The sequence below is a fragment of the Salvelinus namaycush genome, chromosome 21 (assembly GCF_016432855.1).
Source record: "Salvelinus namaycush isolate Seneca chromosome 21, SaNama_1.0, whole genome shotgun sequence".
In the NCBI taxonomy this organism is placed as follows: Eukaryota; Metazoa; Chordata; class Actinopteri; order Salmoniformes; family Salmonidae; genus Salvelinus; species Salvelinus namaycush.
In genome coordinates this window covers 29,743,081-29,762,615 of record NC_052327.1, presented here as the reverse complement: position 1 = coordinate 29,762,615, position 19,535 = coordinate 29,743,081, and the positions used below count along the sequence as shown (strand labels likewise).

Sequence of the window (19,535 nt, the reverse complement as noted above, 5' to 3'; positions counted from 1 at the left end):
CAAGATCAACCTTACCTGGATGCCTGATAAGTGGAACAAGAGGAGGGTGTTCCTGGAGCAGCTGGAAAAGACACTTGTAACCCCACACAATCAAAGAAGGGAGCGCCTTCCCCGCACAGCAGCCTCTGCAGCGCTTGTGTAAGCTGTTCAGGGGGCTGAATGTTGTCCGGATCCACCTGAGGCTGCAGCTGGGGCAGGCAAGAGGTATGAGATGCCAATTCTGCCCCCCAAAGAAGGACTGAAAGAATAAATACTTTGTGCTGCACGTGAGAAATACATCTGCAAAGTCCATGCACACACACTTGCATACCGTCCTACATGTGCTAATTAGAGTTGATTGATTTATGTTCTTCACGTTTTTGTTTTGTATCTATTATCTTATTTTATTCATATTTATTGTTGTTGTTTATACACCTTGTGGGTGGGGGCAATGGTTTAAAAAATGGGAGAAGACTAGTATTTTGTAGTTGAATTCCTCATTGTACAGTATAAGAAAATATCACTATGTTGCCAAAAAAGACTTTCTGCGCATTTCTGCTACTTTCTTAGGCTATACAAATGCTATCTCTTGCTAAAAAAATTATGTTTACAACTATGCAGTACCTTTAGCAAAAATAATAATAAACCTCTACTTTAGTAAAGAAAACAATTATTGCAGGTGTGTTGTAATAAAAACAAGTGGTGTCCACTGATTAAATGCATTCTTTCTGCATTGTGAAGAGGGAAAACCCAGATATTCACAAAGTTTGTGATGAATGGCAGGTTGTTTCTTCGTGCAAAATAGATTTGGGGTTTAAAATTCAATTAAGCTTCTTTATTTTAGGGGTTTAGTGAAGGCGGGTCATTTTTGACCCTGAGGACAAGGGGAGTACACAGAATGTTAAGGCTACACAAGGGTTAAAAGGATAAACATTCAACATTGACCAAGCTGTCAATCCACCATGACTTCTGACGCATTTGAAAAAACTGGAAACTCGGAACTGGGAAATCTCAGACTTCAGTGAGTTCAAGACAACTGGGAACTCAGAAAAAATGAGCTCCGACTGGGAAATAGGTTTTGAACGGTCATCCAACTCAGAATTCCAAGTCGGGAACTCGGGCCTCTTTCTAGAGCTCCGACCTAAAGATCCCTGACATCATGATTCTACCTTGATTCTACCAGAGTTCCCAGTTGTCTTAAAAGCACCATAAATACAGAGAATGCCAGACTTTGATGACAAAGTTTGATGACAAAATTTGCCGCGAAGGACCGCAACGCCACCTTCCTGTTCAAGTGGACAAAGCACAACAAGGTGAGTCCAAAAATGTCTTGTATGCTGCTGCATAAATTATGCAATATGCCAGGGAGATATGTATACTGTAGCTAAAAAAGTAATACTAAGTGTATGTTGTGTAGTAAGCTGTTAGTAGCCTATGTGTCTGACCCTAATAATTTTTTCACATTTCCCCTAATAAGTTAACCTACTGTTCTAACTTGGTGGTGCACATTTAGCCTATAGCCTGTTTTAGAGAAATGTCATCATCGAATATTGTAAGAGCTTTCATTGTCTGCTTATTTGCCCCCTTTATTTATCCTATGGTTCTGACTTGGTGCACAGGGAAAATACTGTAAAAACGGCCCATGTTCATAATTCTGATACTGTAGATTTCAAAGGTGCTGAACAAATAGTTATATTGTCTACGTCCTCCTCATTAATGTCTTAATCGAAATTACGGATTGCCTCTTATCCGCTCGTCGTCTCCTTATGCCATAGTTTGTACATCTCAATTGTCAGTAGAAACCACATTTGTTTAAGCAAGTCAGCCAAATCAGCTATGTTTTTTTTAAAGGCAGTAATTCGCTGCCAGACAAGACCCCGCTGATAGCCAGGTGTAGCAGTGGTAAGGTGTTGGGACAGCTTTATGTAGGCCCTAACAGTTTGTGGGCACCGTTTGTCACCATTATAGTGCAATTAATGTCATGTTTAGTGTTGTGTAGTGGCTTTGCTGGCATGCATCACATTATTTATTTTTTTGACCCACCAAAATGTACATGCTTAAATCGCCACTACACATGACTATCTGGCAGAGAACTGTATCAGGCTCCTGAGGACCTGACAGGAGCATGTGAGCAGACGGTGAGAGAGAGAGAGAGGCATGGGAGGAGGGGCATGGGAGCGGCATGGGAGGAGAGGCATGGGAGGAGAGGCCTGGGAGAGACCTTTAGAGAAGCTTGGGAGAAGAGAGAGGCCTGGGAGGAGAAGTCTGGGAGAGGCCTGGGAGAGGGTTGGGAGGAGAGAAATGTTATGAAAGGCATCCTGGATTATGATTAGCACATTAGCAAATGGCAGGTCAGGTAGCAGTCCATTATTCAAGATCTAAAAGCTCATATGGAAATATGAAACATATCACTCACAACAATAAACAAAAAGGTGCACATTAACCAGACACATCATAGATTGTATGGGCTGTTTAATAGACCAGACAATCGAGAAATTTTGTCTTGGCCATAAAATATCTTTGGCCAATCGAAACAGCGACAGTGACAGCTTGAGTTTTTGAAGAGCCAGGAATTCCATTCAATGGCCTCCAACCCCATTCACACGTGCAGACTGCATGGTCAATGTAGCATCAAAGCACAAACAATGCACAACATAGAAAAATGATGAAACCATTACATTTTCAATCATAATTAGATATTCTTCATCTAAGTCCATAAAAGCTGTGTGTCACAGTAAGATACATAAAAGCTTCTAAGGAGTGGAGTACAGAGGAGTCTTTGACGTTGAGAACAGCATTGTGGGGGAGAAGGGAACTGGAAAACTGGGTCAGGGGAATAGTTGGACAGGACTGTGGTGTAGTAGTAAGTGGGATTAGTGACCTCATCACCAGTATGGTCCAATAACATTCAGGGACTAAATAACCTTATCTTATCTGTTACACTGTGAGTAGCTACAGTTTGTCCATTGTTGGAGCTACTCCATTGCCTTGGGATATCCTGACTAAAGTGATCTCACATTTTGGCAGTGTTAGGAGTCACCGTAGCAACAGCTGAATGTTTAAATGGAACCCCCCCTGTCCCCCTGCCTGCCGTATCACCAAGGAGACAGACCCCAGGACAGTCTGTGCAGCACCATCTTGTGAAAATGTTCCCAAACCTTTCAGTCCTGCTTTTCTTTAAGAGAAGAGAAGCTTCAATGCTTCTCTTTACAGGGCAGTTTTTGCATGGAATCATCCAATCATCCAATATTGTCTCACCACAGGCTTATTGGATTATTCAGTGCTAGCTACAGTAAAGATCCCACATTTGCAAGGTCAAAAATGATCTGTCACTAATGTTGATAAGATCTCAGCATGACATTGCTTGGGACACTTAACACAAAGAGCTGAAGAGAGAAAAGATCTCAGAATAAAATACTTAGGAGTAACCTAAATTAGTTTCCCTGAATCTAATTATCTGTATGGAAGTTCTGAAAAGATCCAATTTAAACATCCACTGACCTGAAAATGAGAGTATCTATCTCAATTATCCTCCATGGAATTCTATTCAATATTTCCAGCAGTTCATTCTTTAAAAACTATTCCCAACACATTATCAGATTCAGACTCCAAACCGAACTACATTGGTTTAAATTAGATAATATAGTTGCTCTTAAACACATTCTGGTCTGAAAGCTCACGTAAGTGCAATACAAAAATACAAAACATATACTATAACACCATGACTAACGCACACTGTATAATTAGCTATTGGTGTGGGAAGGTGTGCTGCACCATTGACAACCATCTGGGTCTTCATCAAATCTGTCACACCCTGGCCTTAGTTATCTTTGTTTTCATTATTATTTTAGTTAGGTCAGGGTGTGACATGGTGAAGTATGTGTTTTGGTTTGTCTAGGGGTTTGTAGGTTTAATGGGGCAATGTCTTGTCTAGGTGTTTGTATGTCGATGGCTGCCTAGATTGGTTCTCAATTAGAGACAGCTGTGGTTTATTGTCTCTAATTGGGGGCCATATTTAAGGCAGCCATGGGCATCATGTGTTTGTGGGTAATTGTCTATGTTGAACGTTTGTTGCTTGTCTGTGCACTTACGTTATTTAGCTTCACGGTCGTTTGTTGTTTTGTTAGTTTGTGTATAGTGTTCGTTTTCGTGTTTTTCTCTCTTCCACAATAAAGAGATGTATTTTGCACACGCTGCGCCTTGGTCCAATCTCTCTCAAGAAGACGATCGTGACAGAATTACCCACCAACCATGGATCAAGCAGCGTGAGCGGAACCAACAACAGCGGCAAAGTAACCAGGACTCGTGGACATGGGAGGAAATATTGGACGGAAAGGGACCCTGGGCTCAACCAGGAGAATATCGCCGCCCCAAAGCTGAGCTGGAGGCAGCGAAAGAAGAGAGGCGGCGATATGAGGAGGCAGCACGGAAACAAGGCTGGAAGCCCGTAAGTCAAACCCAAAAATTTCTTGGGGGGGGGGCTCTCGGGTAGTTTAGTTGGGTCAGTCGGGAGACGTGAGCCAACTCCTCCTGCTTACCGTAAGGAGCCGGTGAGGGCGGATTTGGAGGTGAGTGACGCAGAGACAGTAAAGGAGTTAATGGAGAAATTGGAGGAGAGAGTTATGAGGGATGTACTGGTTTGGTGCATGAGGCACGGCATTCGTCCGAATGAACGTGTTGGTGAGTTATTGTCACCGGGAACAGCTCTCCATACTCGTCCTGAGGAGCGTGCTAGCCGTCTGGTTAAGACAGTGCCTACAGCACGCACAAAGCCTCCTGTGCGTCTCCAGAGTCCTGTGCGTACTGTTACTGCTCCTCGCACTAGCCCTGTGGTGCGTGTTCCCAGCCCAGTACCACCAGTGCTGACACCACGCACTAAGCCTACTGTGCGTCTCCAGAGCCCTGTTACGCCTCCACGCACTCTCCCTGTGGTGCGTGTATCCAGCCCAGTGCCTCCAGTTCCGGCACCACGCACCAAGCCTCATGTGCGTCTCCAGAGCCCTGTACGCACTGATCCTTCTCCCCGCACTCGTCATGAGGTGCGTGCCCTCAGCCCGGTACCACCAGTTCCGGTACCACGCACCAGTCCTATAGTGCGCCTTGAGAACTCAGTGTGCCCTGTTGTTGTTCCCCGCACTAGCCTGAAGGTGCGTGTCTTTAGCCCGGTACCTCCAGTTCCGGCACCACGCACCAGGCCTACAGTGCGTCTCAGCCGGTCAGAGTCTGCCGTCTGCCCAACGGCGCCTGAACTGCCCGTCTGCCCAACGGCGCCTGAACTGCCCGTCTGCCCAACGGCGCCTGAACTGCCCGTCTGCCCAACGCCGCCTGAACTGTCCGTCTGCCCAACGCCGTCTGAACTGTCCGTCTGCCAAGCGCCGCATGAACTGCCCGTCTGTATTGAGCCTTCAAAGCCGCCCGTCGGTACTGAGCCTTTAAAGCCGCCCGTCTGCCACGAGCCATGACCAGCCAGAGCCGTCAGCGAGCCATGACCAGCCAGAGCCGTCAGCGAGCCATGACCAGCCAGAGCCGTCAGCGAGCCATGACCAGCCAGAGCCGTCAGCGAGCCATGACCAGCCAGAGCCGTCATCCAGCATTGAGCCGTCATCCAGCCAGGATCCGCCAGAGCCGTCATCCAGCCAGGATCCGCCAGATCCGTCAGCCAGCCATGAGCAGCCAGATCCGTCAGCCAGCCATGAGCAGCCAGATCCGTCAGCCAGCCATGAGCAGCCAGATCCATCAGCCAGCCATGAGCAGCCAGATCCGTCAGCCAGCCATGAGCAGCCAGATCCGTCAGCCAGCCATGAGCAGCCAGATCCGTCAGCCAGCCATCAGCAGCCAGATCCGTCAGCCAGCCATGAGCAGCCAGATCCGTCAGCCAGCCATGAGCAGCCAGATCCGTCAGCCAGCCATGAGCAGCCAGATCCGTCAGCCAGCCATGAGCAGCCAGATCCGTCAGCCAGCCATGAGCAGCCAGATCCGTCAGCCAGCCATGAGCAGCCAGATCCGTCAGCCAGCCATGAGCAGCCAGATCCGTCAGCCAGCCATGAGCCGTCCAGCCAGGATCCGCCAGAGCCGTCCAGCCAGGATCCGCCAGAGCCGTCCAGCCAGGATCCGCCAGAGCCGTCCAGCCAGAATCCGCCAGCCAGCCAGGATCCGCCAGAGCCAGCCAGCCAGGATCCGCCATTCAGTCCGGTGCTGCCCCTTATCCTGGTGCTGCCCCTTATCCTGGTGCTGCCCCTTATCCTGGTGCTGCCCCTTAGTCCGGTGCTGCCACTTAGTCCGGTGCTGCCCCTTAATCCAGTGGGGTTAAGTTGGAGGGTGGTCATTTGGAGGAGGCTACGAAAGCGGGTATGGTATGGTGACTATGGTGGGGTGGGGACCACGACCAGTGCCAGAGCCGCCACCGTGGACAGACGCCCACCCAGACCCTCCCCTAGACTTTATGCTGGTGCGCCCGGAGTTCGCACCTTAAGGGGGGGGTTATGTCACACCCTGGCCTTAGTTATCTTTGTTTTCATTATTATTTTAGTTAGGTCAGGGTGTGACATGGTGAAGTATGTGTTTTGGTTTGTCTAGGGGTTTGTAGGTTTAATGGGGCAATGTCTTGTCTAGGTGTTTGTATGTCGATGGCTGCCTAGATTGGTTCTCAATTAGAGACAGCTGTGGTTTATTGTCTCTAATTGGGAGCCATATTTAAGGCAGCCATGGGCATCATGTGTTTGTGGGTAATTGTCTATGTTGAACGTTTGTTGCTTGTCTGTGCACTTACGTTATTTAGCTTCACGGTCGTTTGTTGTTTTGTTAGTTTGTGTATAGTGCTCGTTTTCGTGTTTTTCTCTCTTCCACAATAAAGAGATGTATTTTGCACACGCTGCGCCTTGGTCCAATCTCTCTCAAGAAGACGATCGTGACAAAATCACCATTTAAATGTATGAACAAAACACAGATTAACAATAAACAACACAATGGGTTCCCTGGAAATGACACGTTTCTTCCTCCAATTAGAGAAAGACTGTACAAGACTCAAGCACTGAATCTATCACACGTGCTCTCTTTACTCAAAACTGTGTCTAAATGAAGAGCAAAGTTTCTGTAAACTTCTCTGTGGGCTAAAAAATGTAGTATTCTGATATGACTTTAAAGTGCTATTTTATGCCGTTTACCACAAAATGGCATCTTCTTTCTTAAATGCAGCTCATGAGTAGTGATTTAGCTGATAAGCACGGGTAACTGGAAAGCACATCCTATTTTTATTCTATGAAAAGCCTGAGCTTTGAGAAATAAAGTTTCTGAGAAAGCCAAATAATGCTAGATGGCTCAAACCCCCACATGCATGCACACACACATTTAACACAGAGTAGCCTTAAGCATGCACACTCTCCCTGGATTTGGTTGAATGTATACAGTATGCTGCATATCCAACACAATCTATTGCACAATCTAAGCACACCAGCACTGTGTTTTATAAAAATAATTGCTGCTTCCAGCCTTTATTTCTTGGTTCTTTACATGCTCCGCTGGTACAGCAGTCCCATCCAGTGTCAAGCAGGGACAGAGTCTGTAGATACAGCGACGCAACATGCACTCAAGGCTTTCGTGTTGCCATGCAGATTTACCTAGGGGCTTGACAAAACTTTTAAAAGGACAGCAAACAGAATACACAACCTGAGCAAAGAAATCCCATTCATGATCTTAAATAATATATTGGACAGGACTAAATTAGAATAATGTTCAAGTCTTGCTTTAGACCTGAAGACACTGCTTTGATTTTATTGCAGCTCAGTAAAGTGCCTTCGTTCTGTGCTGTTGTGAGTCCTACCTCAACGCTGAGACTAGCTCCATCTGGACAACTATTCTCCTGGGATGTGTTGATTTTTACCAGCAAACAGCACACTATGACACAACACATCTCCAATACAGCAATACAAGGTGTTCTTGGATAAAAACAACCACATATAGACAGAGAAGCTATTGGTTTGCAATTAGAAATCCACCTTCAACGCACCTCGTTGCACTCAAATGTAACAAAATGGAGAGTGTAGCTGAACACAATGAGAAGATTGAGCCACTAATGTAGCAGCAAAAAAATGGGGCTTTACAAACATGCAATGAGAGGTCAGAGAGCTTGTGATGATGGTAGAGAGAACACATGGTCTAGACATGGCCTACTTTCACTCTCACGTCTATCATACAGGACAAAAAAAGGACTCCCATTTAGACAGCTCCAGGATGTAAAATGAAACACAACACCCGTATTTCATTTGACCTTGTTTCAATGTTGATAGTAAAATGGTACACTATATATACAAAAGTATGTGGACACCCCTTCAAATTAGCGGATTCGGCTATTTCAGCCACACCCATTGCTGACAGGTGTATAAAAACGACATAGACAAACATTGGAAGTAGAGTGGCCTGTACTGAAGAGCTCAGTGACTTTAAACATGGCACCGTCATAGGATGCCACCTTTCCAACAAGTCAGGTCATCAAATGCCTGCCCTGCTAGAGCTACCCCGGTCAACTGTAAGTGCAGTTATTGTGAAGTGGAAATGTCTAGGAGCAACAACGGCTCAGCCGTGAAGTGGTAGGCCACAAGCTCACAGAATGGGATCGCCGAGTGCTGAAGCGCGTGGCGCGTAAAAATTGGCTGTCCTCATATGCAACACTCACTACCGAGTTCCAAACTGCCTCTGGAAGCAACGTCAGCACAATAACTGTTCATTGGGAGCTTCATGAAATGGGTCTCCATGGCCTGACAGCCACAATTGGACTCTGGAGCAGTGGAAACGTTGTCTGGAATGATGAATAACGCTTCACCATCTGGCAGTCCGACGGACAAATCTGGATTTGGTGGGTGCCAGGAGAACGCTACCTGCGCGAATGCATAGTGCCAACTGTAAAGTTTGTTGGAGGAGGAATAATGGTCTAGGGTTGTTTTCCATGGTTCGGGCTAGGCCCCTTAGTTCCAGGGAAGGGAAATCTTAATGCTACAGCATACAATTACATTGTAGACAATTCTGTGCTTCCATCTTTGTGGCAACAGTTTAGGGAAGGCACTTTCCTGTTTCAGCATGGTAATGCCCCGGTATTACCATGGATACATACAGAAATGGTTTGTCGAGACTTCCAAAGATCCAATCAACCATGGATGAATGATAGTATACCTAGCTACACGCTGAAATGATGGTGCCCTTTTTTGAGCAAATCAGATGTCAATGTAGCCTACAAAAACCCAACCTCACTCTGAATTTACTTTCACATACAGCTTGGGTATTTTTTATTCACCCAGTCGGATAAACACTCCAAACAGCCTACCCGACGTTCGGAGGTGTCTGCATGGTCCTAAGGCACACCGTTGCCTCATTTTGTATAACATTCCAATGATAACACTGGGGGGGGGGACAAATATGCAATTTCAGAATGTGGGGGGGGGGGATATGCCCCCCCTGTCCCCAGTGAAAGTTGTGCCCCTGGGCAGTGACGTAGTTCCTTTATGCCTAAAGAGTCTGTCATTGAAACCAGACCCTAGGGTCGAGATTTTGAGACTATGGGGATAGGGGAATGGTAGCGGCTTCAATCAAACTACAGGGATGTATAATGTTGAGCCCTCACTTTCTCATCCCACAAATATAGAGGAAAGATCCATAATTCATTGGAGTAAAACTTACGGTCATGCATTAAGACAGATACAGTACTTTTCCCATCTATGTGTTAAGGACTTTCTCTTCCCTGGTTTTGGCACAGTATTTTCTGAAGATGATGATAGTGAAGGCTGTAATGGCCCACCTGTGCATTGTAGATGTCAAAGGAAGGAGGCCATCCTGCTCCAGAGGCAACTCTGAATTTGTTAAACAGTTTAGGGAAGTGATCAGAGTGTAATGAAAACAGGTCCCCAGGGGAATCTCAACACACAGTGGGAATAGGAAATGCGCAAAAGTGAGCGGGTGAAAGAAGTGAGTGAGTGAGTGAGTGAGTGAGTGAGTGAGTGAGTGAGTGAGTGAGTGAGTGAGTGAGTGAGTGAGTGAGTGAGTGAGTGAGTGAGTGAGTGAGTGAGTGAGTGAGTGAGTGAGTGAGTGAGAGAGAGAGAGAGAGAGAGAGAGAGAGAGAGAGAGAGAGAGAGAGAGAGAGAGTGTGACCTAGTTACGCCTTTCACTGCTTCCTGATTCCAGTCTAGGTGTCCTGGAATCCTGGGTGTCTTTGGCAGGCTAGCAGCCTGGGAGAAAGGGCAGAGGAATAATTAAATGAGGAACATGCTCTCTGGACCTCCACTGGCATGGCAAGTCAGGTGTATTATTCCCTAGCCCAGTGGTTCCCAAACTGGGGGTCGCGACCCCATGTGGATATGAAAATGTGGTCTTGGGAGAATTTCCAAAATCCTGAAAAAATACATACAGTGGGGAGAACAACTATTTGATACACTGCCGATTTTGCAGGTTTTCCTACTTACAAAGCATGTAGAGGTCTGTAATTTTAATCATAGGTACACTTCAACTGTGAGAGATGGAATCTAAAACAAAACAAAAATCCAGAAAATCACATTGTATGATTTTTAAGTAATTCATTTGCATTTTATTGCATGACATAAGTATTTGATCACCTACCAACCAGTAAGAATTCCGGCTCTCACAGACCTGTTAGTTTTCTTTAAGAAGCCCTCCTGTTCTCCACTCATTAGCTGTATTAACTGCACCTGTTTGAACTCGTTACCTGTATAAAAGACACCTGTCCACACACTCAATCAAACAGACTCCAACCTCTCCACAATGGCCAAGACCAGAGAGCTGTGTAAGGACATCAGGGATAAAATTGTAGACCTGCACAAGGCTGGGATGGGCTACAGGACAATAGGCAAGCAGCTTGGTGAGAAGGCAACAACTGTTGGCGCAATTATTAGAAAATGGAAGAAGTTCAAGATGACGGTCAATCACCCTCGGTCTGGGGCTCCATGCAAGATCTCACCTCGTGAGGCATCAATGATCATGAGGAAGGTGAGGGATCAGCCCAGAACTACACGGCAGGACCTGGTCAATGACCTGAAGAGAGCTGGGACCACAGTCTCAAAGAAAACCATTAGTAACACACTACGCCGTCATGGATTAAAATCCTGCAGCGCACGCAAGGTCCCCCTGCTCAAGCCAGCGCATGTCCAGGCCCGTCTGAAGTTTGCCAATGACCATCTGGATGATCCAGAGGAGGAATGGGAGAAGGTCATGTGGTCTGATGAGACAAAAATAGAGCTTTTTGGTCTAAACTCCACTCGCCGTGTTTGGAGGAAGAAGAAGGATGAGTACAACCCCAAGAACACCATCCCAACCGTGAAGCATGGAGGTGGAAACATCATTCTTTGGGGATGCTTTTCTGCAAAGGGGACAGAACGACTGCACCGTATTGAGGGGAGGATGGATGGGGCCATGTATTGCGAGATCTTGGCCAACAACCTCCTTCCCTCAGTAAGAGCATTGAAGATGGGTCGTGGCTGGGTCTTCCAGCATTTTACTGAGTTCCAGCATGACAACGACCCGAAACACACAGCCAGGGCAACTAAGGAGTGGCTCCGTAAGAAGCATCTCAAGGTCCTGGAGTGGCCTAGCCAGTCTCCAGACCTGAACCCAATAGAAAATCTTTGGAGGGAGCTGAAAGTCCGTATTGCCCAGCGACAGCCCCGAAACCTGAAGGATCTGGAGAAGGTCTGTATGGAGGAGTGGGCCAAAATCCCTGCTGCAGTGTGTGCAAACCTGGTCAAGAACTACAGGAAACATATGATCTCTAATTGCAAACAAAGGTTTCTGTACCAAATATTGAGTTCTGCTTTTCTGATGTATCAAATACTTATGTCATGCAATAAAATGCAAATGAATTACTTAAAAATCATACAATGTGATTTTCTGGATTTTTATTTCGATTCTGTCTCTCACAGTTGAAATGTACCTATGATGAAAATTACAGGCCTCACTCATCTTTTTAAGTGGGAGAACTTGCACAATTGGTGGCTGACTAAATACTTTATTGCCACACTGTATATATACAAAAATATACATATTATAATATCGTCATTGTATCTCAAAATCCTTGGAATATGGTTAACCTTAAAAAGCCAAATGAAAATTATTAAAATCTAAAATTCAACCAGAGAGCGTCCTTAGATCATGTGAAAAGGTCACACTTGACTGTTGCATTTGAATCCATTATGAATGTGTCTCCCTCTGCCATATGGACGCATTGTATGATACACGGAGAGCAACTGACGGCAAAAGAGCTGAACACAGAACTATATACTGCAGCAGGTAACTTAGGTTGTAAACAACATCCACTGCGCGCACACTTGTTCAGAAAACTATGTGGAGATATGGGATCAGAGCATTTTTTAAATTTAACTAGGCAAGACAAATTCTTACTTACAATGACGGCCTACCCCGGACGACACTGGGCCAATTGTGCACCGCCCAATCACGGCCGGATGTGATGCAGCCTGGATATGAACAAGATACTGCAGTGATGCCTCTTGCACTGGGATGCATTGTCTTAGACCACTGCACCACTCGGGAGCCCATGACAGCATGACAATGTTCTATTTCACACTGAGGCTTGGTGGTTATCGATGGGGAGTGTTGAAAAGATTTTTCGCATTGAGAGAGGAACTGTTGTCATTCACAATGGAGGTAAAAAAAAAAGAAGACTTGGTTGACTTTCTGTGTAAGAAAATGTGTCTCCTTGCCTATATTACAGACATATGATAAACTGAATGAACTGAATCCAAGCAGGCAGGGCTACAAAAACATTCTACAGATGAGTAACCGAATCAGTGGATTCAGATCAGAGGAAAGAATTCTTATTGGAGTCTTCCAAAAGCAAACCATGCCCCCCCCTTCCATCGGCTGTGCATGTTTCTAACAGAAACAGCATCAGTAAGGGTCCCACACAAGTGATGACTGCTCACCTCCAATGCTTGGAATAGCGCTTTGGGACCTACTTTCCAATCCATTTGACTGTGATTCTGGCTCAGAAGACATGCCGGTAAGTGAAATCGAACAGCTGATCGAGCTGTTATGTGACCGAATGATGCAGACAAAGCATTCACGGGTCACTACGGAGGTGTTTTGGTTTCTGACTCAAAGGGAATAATACCCTGCCGTCTACATCTGAGCATTAATGCGGCGTTCAAAATAACTGGGAACTCGGAAATCTCGGACTTACGACTTCAGTGCGTTCAAGACAATAGGGGAACTGTGAATAAAACTAGCTCCGACTGGGAAAAATAGTTTTGAATGGTTATCCAACTCGGAATTCCAACTCGTGAACTCGGGCCTCTTTCTAGAGCTCCGACTTTCTGACCTGATGATCACTGACTGACCTTATGATTTGACCTCGCATCACGCACACCCATCTCTTTAATGGTGGTGAGATACATTATGTCAAGTAATTTGCGATTGACTGTCATAGCCCCACATTAAACGTATGTGATGGTGAATGGTGAGTTGAGAAGACAATCAGAAATACTGTTAGAATGTTTTTCAATTGACTGCAATAGCCGCAAATAAAAAAGTAAACATTGGCTGTTAATTACATAATTTTTTTCACATGGTTGGTGTTGTGATCATTTTCAGATATCAAAATAGGGTCGTGGGCCAAAAAAGTTTGGGAACCCCTGCCCTAGCCACATCATCACTAGTTCTTTTTGAACTGCTATTTTTGGTGAATGTCAGGAAACAAATCGCATCTGTGAAAGAGCTGTTCATTTGTCTCCCTGACTGTCACACGATTACTACTGCTTCAGACAACGACTATCTGCAGATAAATTAGAAAAACATTCTCTGAAGATTGTAATTCCTCACTGCATGACTTTTCGGTCCACACGTACGCAGTGCATTAAAAAAATCCTACATTTTTGGCAGGCCATCCAATAATTTGGGCAGTTAACATGTACACTGAACAAAAATATAAACGCAACATGCAACAAAGATTTTACTGAGTTACAGTTCATTTAAAGAAACCAGTAAATTGAAATACATTTATTAGGCCCTAATGTATGGATTTCACATGATATGCATCTATCTGTGGTCACAGATACCTTTAAAAAAAGGTAGGGGCTTGGATCAGAAAACGCGTCAGTATCTGGTGTGACCAACATTTTCCTCATGCAGCGCGACACATCTCCTTCGCATAGAGTTGATCAGGCTGTTGATTGTGGCCTGTGGAATGTTGTCCCACTCGTCTTCAATGGCTGTTTGAAGTTGCTGGATATTGGCCGGAACTGGAACACGCTGTCGATCCAGAGCATCCCAAACATGATCAATGGGTGACATGTTTGATGAGTATGCAGGCCATGGAAGAACTGGGACATTTTCAGCTTCCAGGAATTGTGTACAGGTCCTTGCAACATGAGGCTGTGCACTATCATGCTGAAACATGAGGTGATGGCGGCAGATGAATGGCACGACAATGGGCCATGATCTCGACATGATCTCGACAATGATCACGACAATGATAAAGTCACGGTATCTCTGTGCATTTAAATTGACATTAATAAAATGTAATTGTGTTCGTTACCCATAGCTTATGCCTTCCAATACCATAACTCCACCTTCACCATGGGGCCCTCTGTTCACAACATTGACATCAGCAAACCGCTTCCCCACACGACACCGGTACTGTTGAAAGCAAGATTAATCCGTGAAGAACACACTTCTCCAGCGTGAGTGGCCATCAAAGATGAGCATTTGCCCACTGAAGTCGGTAACGACACCGAACTGCAGTCAGGTCGAGAAAGAACAAAAGAAGTAGCCAGCCACTACTCCAGTCCAGACTGCCAGAGCAGAGAATAGGCAGACACTTTCTGCTTCATCACTCCTCACCCCCATGACCAGCTCAGCCTCAAGGCACTAGCAGGAATACAAGGGCTAGCATGTGGCCTGTTTACAAGATGGGCCTTCTGAAATCACTCTCACTCTCCTGGAGCTCTGAGATTCTATCTCAAATCATCAACTCTAGAGCGAAAAGATTCTACAGCTGCACCATCGATAGCATCCTGACTGGTTGCATCACTGCCTGGTATGGCAACTGTTAGGCCTCTGACTGCAAGGCACTACAGAGGGTAGTGCGTGTGGCCCAGTACATCACTGGGGCCAAGCTTCCTGCCATCCAGGAACTCTATACCAGGTGGTGTCAGAGGAAGGCCCTAAAAATTGTCAAAGACTCCAGCCATCCTAGTCATAGACTGTTCTCTCTGCTACCGCACACCAAGTCTAGGTCCAAGAGGCTTCAAAACAGCTTCTACCCTAAAAGCCATAAGACTACTGAACATCTAATCAAATGGCTACCCAGACTACTTGCATTACCCCAACCACCCTATTTTACGCTGCTGCTACTCTCTGTTATTATCTATGCATAAGTCACTTCAATAACTCTACCCACATTGATATATTACCTCAATTACCTCGACTAACTGGTGCCCCCAGACATTGACTGTGTACCGGTACCCCCTGTATATAGCCTCGCTATTGTTATTTTATTGCTGCTCTTTAATTTACAATTTGTTTGTATATTTGTTACTTTTATTTCTTTGTTTTTTAGGTATTTTTCTTAAAACTGCATTGTTGTTAAGGGCTTGTAAGTAAGCATTTCACTGTAAGGTCTACACCTGTTGTATTCGGCGCATGTGACAAATACAATTTTATTTTAAATATATTTCCAACAGAGATGCATGCAACCAAAAGGGAAATGTTTCAGCAAAAAAACAGAAACAAGGACTGCAGCTTTAACATTTCATTGCATCATACAGGTGTCCCTAAACCTTAATCATTTTTCCCTCTACAAGATTTGTTGAATATCTCAATGTGTTAAAAATAGTAGGAGCCCTCTAGGGATTTCCTCAGTCCAGGAGACAGCTCTCCCCACTAACTTCTGGGGAACGATAATCCACAGATGAATACACACACAAACATACTGTAATTGATTCTGATCGACCCTCTCCCCTACCTTTATTTCAGGCTGAAGATAAAATGACGGATACATCAAAGCAAGACTAGCAGCAAACAAAATAAAAAGAAACAAACACCATACTCCTTCCTATCTTCCCTTACAGGAAATCAATCTCACTTTGATTTCTACAGGAAATGTATCTAACTTTACTTTCGACAAAACATAACTTGTTATATTATAATTATATGTCTACATATAGTAGTGAACTATATACAGGCTCATAACCTTTTCAGTAAACAAATTGCTCTTGAGCAACAATAAAATCCTATTTGAGTAATAATAACATGGAACTCTTAAAACTGTTGACAGATTCAAATATAAAACCTGAAAACTGTTGATCACTTTTCAAACCCCTACTTTCAGCGCTGTCATGATAGTGAAAAACAACAATTCCACTAGTAGGCTAGATTATGTGTCTGTTATAAACCATTTCCTTTTTGCCATGTTTAGCCTATGTCAGCAACAAAAACGCCAATAAGGTCATGTGGCTGGTGGATTATCATACAGATACCCCACGTCGGACGTACAGTTACCTATAGGACATCCTCTATGTCAGGGTTTCCCAAACTCCATCCTGAGGCCCCCCTGGGTGCACATTTTCTCCCTAGCACTACACAGCCAATTCAAATAATGAACTCATCATCAAGCTTTGATTATTTGAATCAGCTGTGTAGTGCTAGGGGGAAAAAACTAAAGTACACCCATGAAGGCCCCAGGACTGAGTTTGGGAAACCCTGCTCTAGGTGCATCAAGTCAGATGGCATAGGGAACCAGAGTTCCCAACTGCCTGCAAGTGATCCGCGGGTGGTTTTATTTGGCCCTAACCCTGTTCGCAAGTATTCTCACTCATAATAGAGAGACACGTGATCGTATACAAACGTAAGCAAGGTTTGAAATTATTATGTTTTAGTCTAACATTATGTATGTTTGGGCTTCTTGCGGTCAATTTGCGGTCTACACAATTATTTTTAATTATGTTCCTGCGGCCCGACCATACGCTCAAGAGAACATCGGCCCACGTTGATGATCCCTGCATAGGCTACTGCAAAAATGTGTTAGAAAACAAGTTATTCACACAGCAATAGATTCAGATCATGCCTATCGTGGGACCTGCGGGATGCGGGCACTTTCTGAAGGGTCAGTGCTATCCAGAATCCTTGGGACGTCCATACTCTAAAGCCTAACCTTATCCCTTACCTTAACCATTTTAAATGTTAACTTCAATGGAGGTATGGACCCTTGCGGTAGTAACATCCTGAAACACTGTGCGTGCTTTTCTATATGGAGACAATTGCAGCACTTGCCTTGCCATATGCTCTGCCGAGGGAAAACAGTTATTGTAAAATATAGAGCACGTGACTGACCTGAATTGTGCATGTGTATTCCGTATCATCCAGGAGTCTTACGGTGCAGTCATATTCTCTATCCAGATTCCTGATGCTGCCACTCATTATTCGACTCAACATCTTCTCACAGAATTGCTGGTCTGCGTCTAGGACCAGAACAATAAACTAAACACAGCATGTAAGCAATGTCACTGAATGACTACATTTTTCGATCAACCAGACTAGCAGCAGCTGAAGATTCTACTGCCAAGACGCAGCATTGTCTATCCCATGAAGTTAACACAACAGACACTGGCCACAGTGCGGAATCATTGAAATGACGCTCGCATCCAGATCCAGGAGCAAAACCGTCGCCGAACGATGGGTGACCATTCACCACTTGCAACTTGAGCTAGAGGGCGGTCCCTTAGAATAGACAGACGTCAATGAGAACCAATGGAAGCGATGTCCACAAAATGGGCAGAAGCCCTAAATAAGCAATACCTAAAATTAATATTTCATCCTTTAATTTTCTTATGCCATCAATTGGCACTAGGAGGTCCAAATGTGGTGTTTTCAGTCTCCCATGCATTCCATGTTTATGAATGTTTAGCGCCTAAAGTCAAACGAATGAGGGGTAGCCCAGCCAGACGCAAGATGGCGGTATTATTCGTTTTAGGCTGCGTCGTTTATGACAAATGACTTAAAAGGAATAATACCACCATCTTGCGTCCGGGATAGCTATCCCTCAACCGAATTTATTTCCCAATTGTATGACTCAGTGACCATTGCCAGAGCAATCATGAAAATACATTTATCCACTTATTTATACCAAATTTTTTTGAGTTTACAGATAGTAGCCTAAGACACAAGACAAAATAATAGACAGGGTGTCTTCTCGTAATTCAAATCAAATCGTATTTGTCACATCCGCCGAATACAGCAGTTGTAGACCTTACCGTGAAAGTATTACTTACAAGCCCTTAACCAACAATACAGTTTTAATAAAATTAATAGTAAAAAAAATTAAAAATAAAAATAAACTAAAGTTTAAAAAAGGTAACACAATAAAATATAAATAACGAGGCTATATACACAGTATGTACCGGTACAGAGTCAATGGGGGGGGGTAAATTACAGGTTAGTCTAGGTAATTGAGATAATATGTACATGTAGTTAGGGGTAAAATGACTAGATAAATAACAGTGAGTAGCAGTAGCGTAAAAAAAAGGGGGTGGGGGTTAATGCAAATAGTCTGAGTAGCTATTTAATTAACTGTTCAGCAGTCTTAAGACTTGGAAACAAGAAGCTGTTAAGGAGTCTTTTGGACCTAGACTTGGCGCTGCGATACCGCTTGCGGTGCGGTAGCAGAGAACAGTCTATGAGGCTGGTGTCTTTGACAATTTTTAGGGCCTTCTGCTGACACCGTCTGGTATGGAAGTCCTGGATGGCAGGAAGCTTTGCCTTTTTGAGGATCTGGGGACCAATGCCAAATCTTTCTGTATAAGCACTTTGTGACGAATGCTGATGTAAAAAGAGCTTTATAAATACATCTGATTGATTGATTTGATTTATGGCTTTTCGCACAATAGTCTCAGCACAACAATTATCGAATAGCGACTCTTCCACCCCCTAGCGGACATATAACACATTTCATATGAATGACTACAGCCGACTTCATAGGTTCGCTGTGTTTGGAAAATTGTTTCGACAAGCAATGACTGAACGAGGATAACTTATAAAACATTTTCAAGCTTCAAAAAAAGAACAAGACAATCCCGAAAAAATTCTGCCCTTTTGCCGTGACATTGTGTTCGCAATGCCGTGACCCGGATTCGAACCGGGGTTGCTGCGGCCACAACGCAGAGTACTAACCACTATACGATCACGGCGAGCTACCAGGGCTTGTACAAATATTGGAGATATTAGGTTTATAACCCAGCATGCAGCGGCATATTCGCGCAATTGTAGTTATTTAAATCGACAAAACTGTAGCTAGCTCGCTAGCTAGATTACTTTTTATTTATGAGGTAATGATAGTCTTTTCTGTATTTTATAGACCTTTCAAATGTCGAATGCTATGTTTAGTAAACTATCCAGAGACAACTGAATCTGAAAATGTGACACCATGTTTAAAAACTATTTGAATCTGTTTATTTAGCTATGCATTTTTGTTTGGTACATTTCAGTCATAAATGTTTAGGTTTCTTATTTTTTTGCAAATTTGCAAATGGAATTAGTTAGCTAATATC

General features: G+C 44.3%; 1 protein-coding gene and 1 non-coding gene across 2 annotated transcripts in view; both read right to left on the bottom strand.

Annotated features, from left to right (window-relative positions):
• The window catches only part of LOC120066284 (FERM domain-containing protein 5), a 125,293-nt gene extending 107,006 nt beyond the window's left edge, over window positions 1–18,287 (bottom strand). The window contains exon 1 of the mRNA XM_039017561.1: window positions 17,323–18,287. Within this exon, the coding sequence (XP_038873489.1) occupies window positions 17,323–17,424 (102 nt within the window). The 5' untranslated portion in view covers window positions 17,425–18,287. The remainder of the gene's footprint in view (window positions 1–17,322) is intronic.
• An 816-nt stretch (window positions 18,288–19,103) lies between these two features.
• On the bottom strand, window positions 19,104–19,175 carry trnah-gug. The gene has a single exon. It is a non-coding gene; the product is annotated as a tRNA-His (tRNA).
• Window positions 19,176–19,535: the final 360 nt, after the last annotated feature.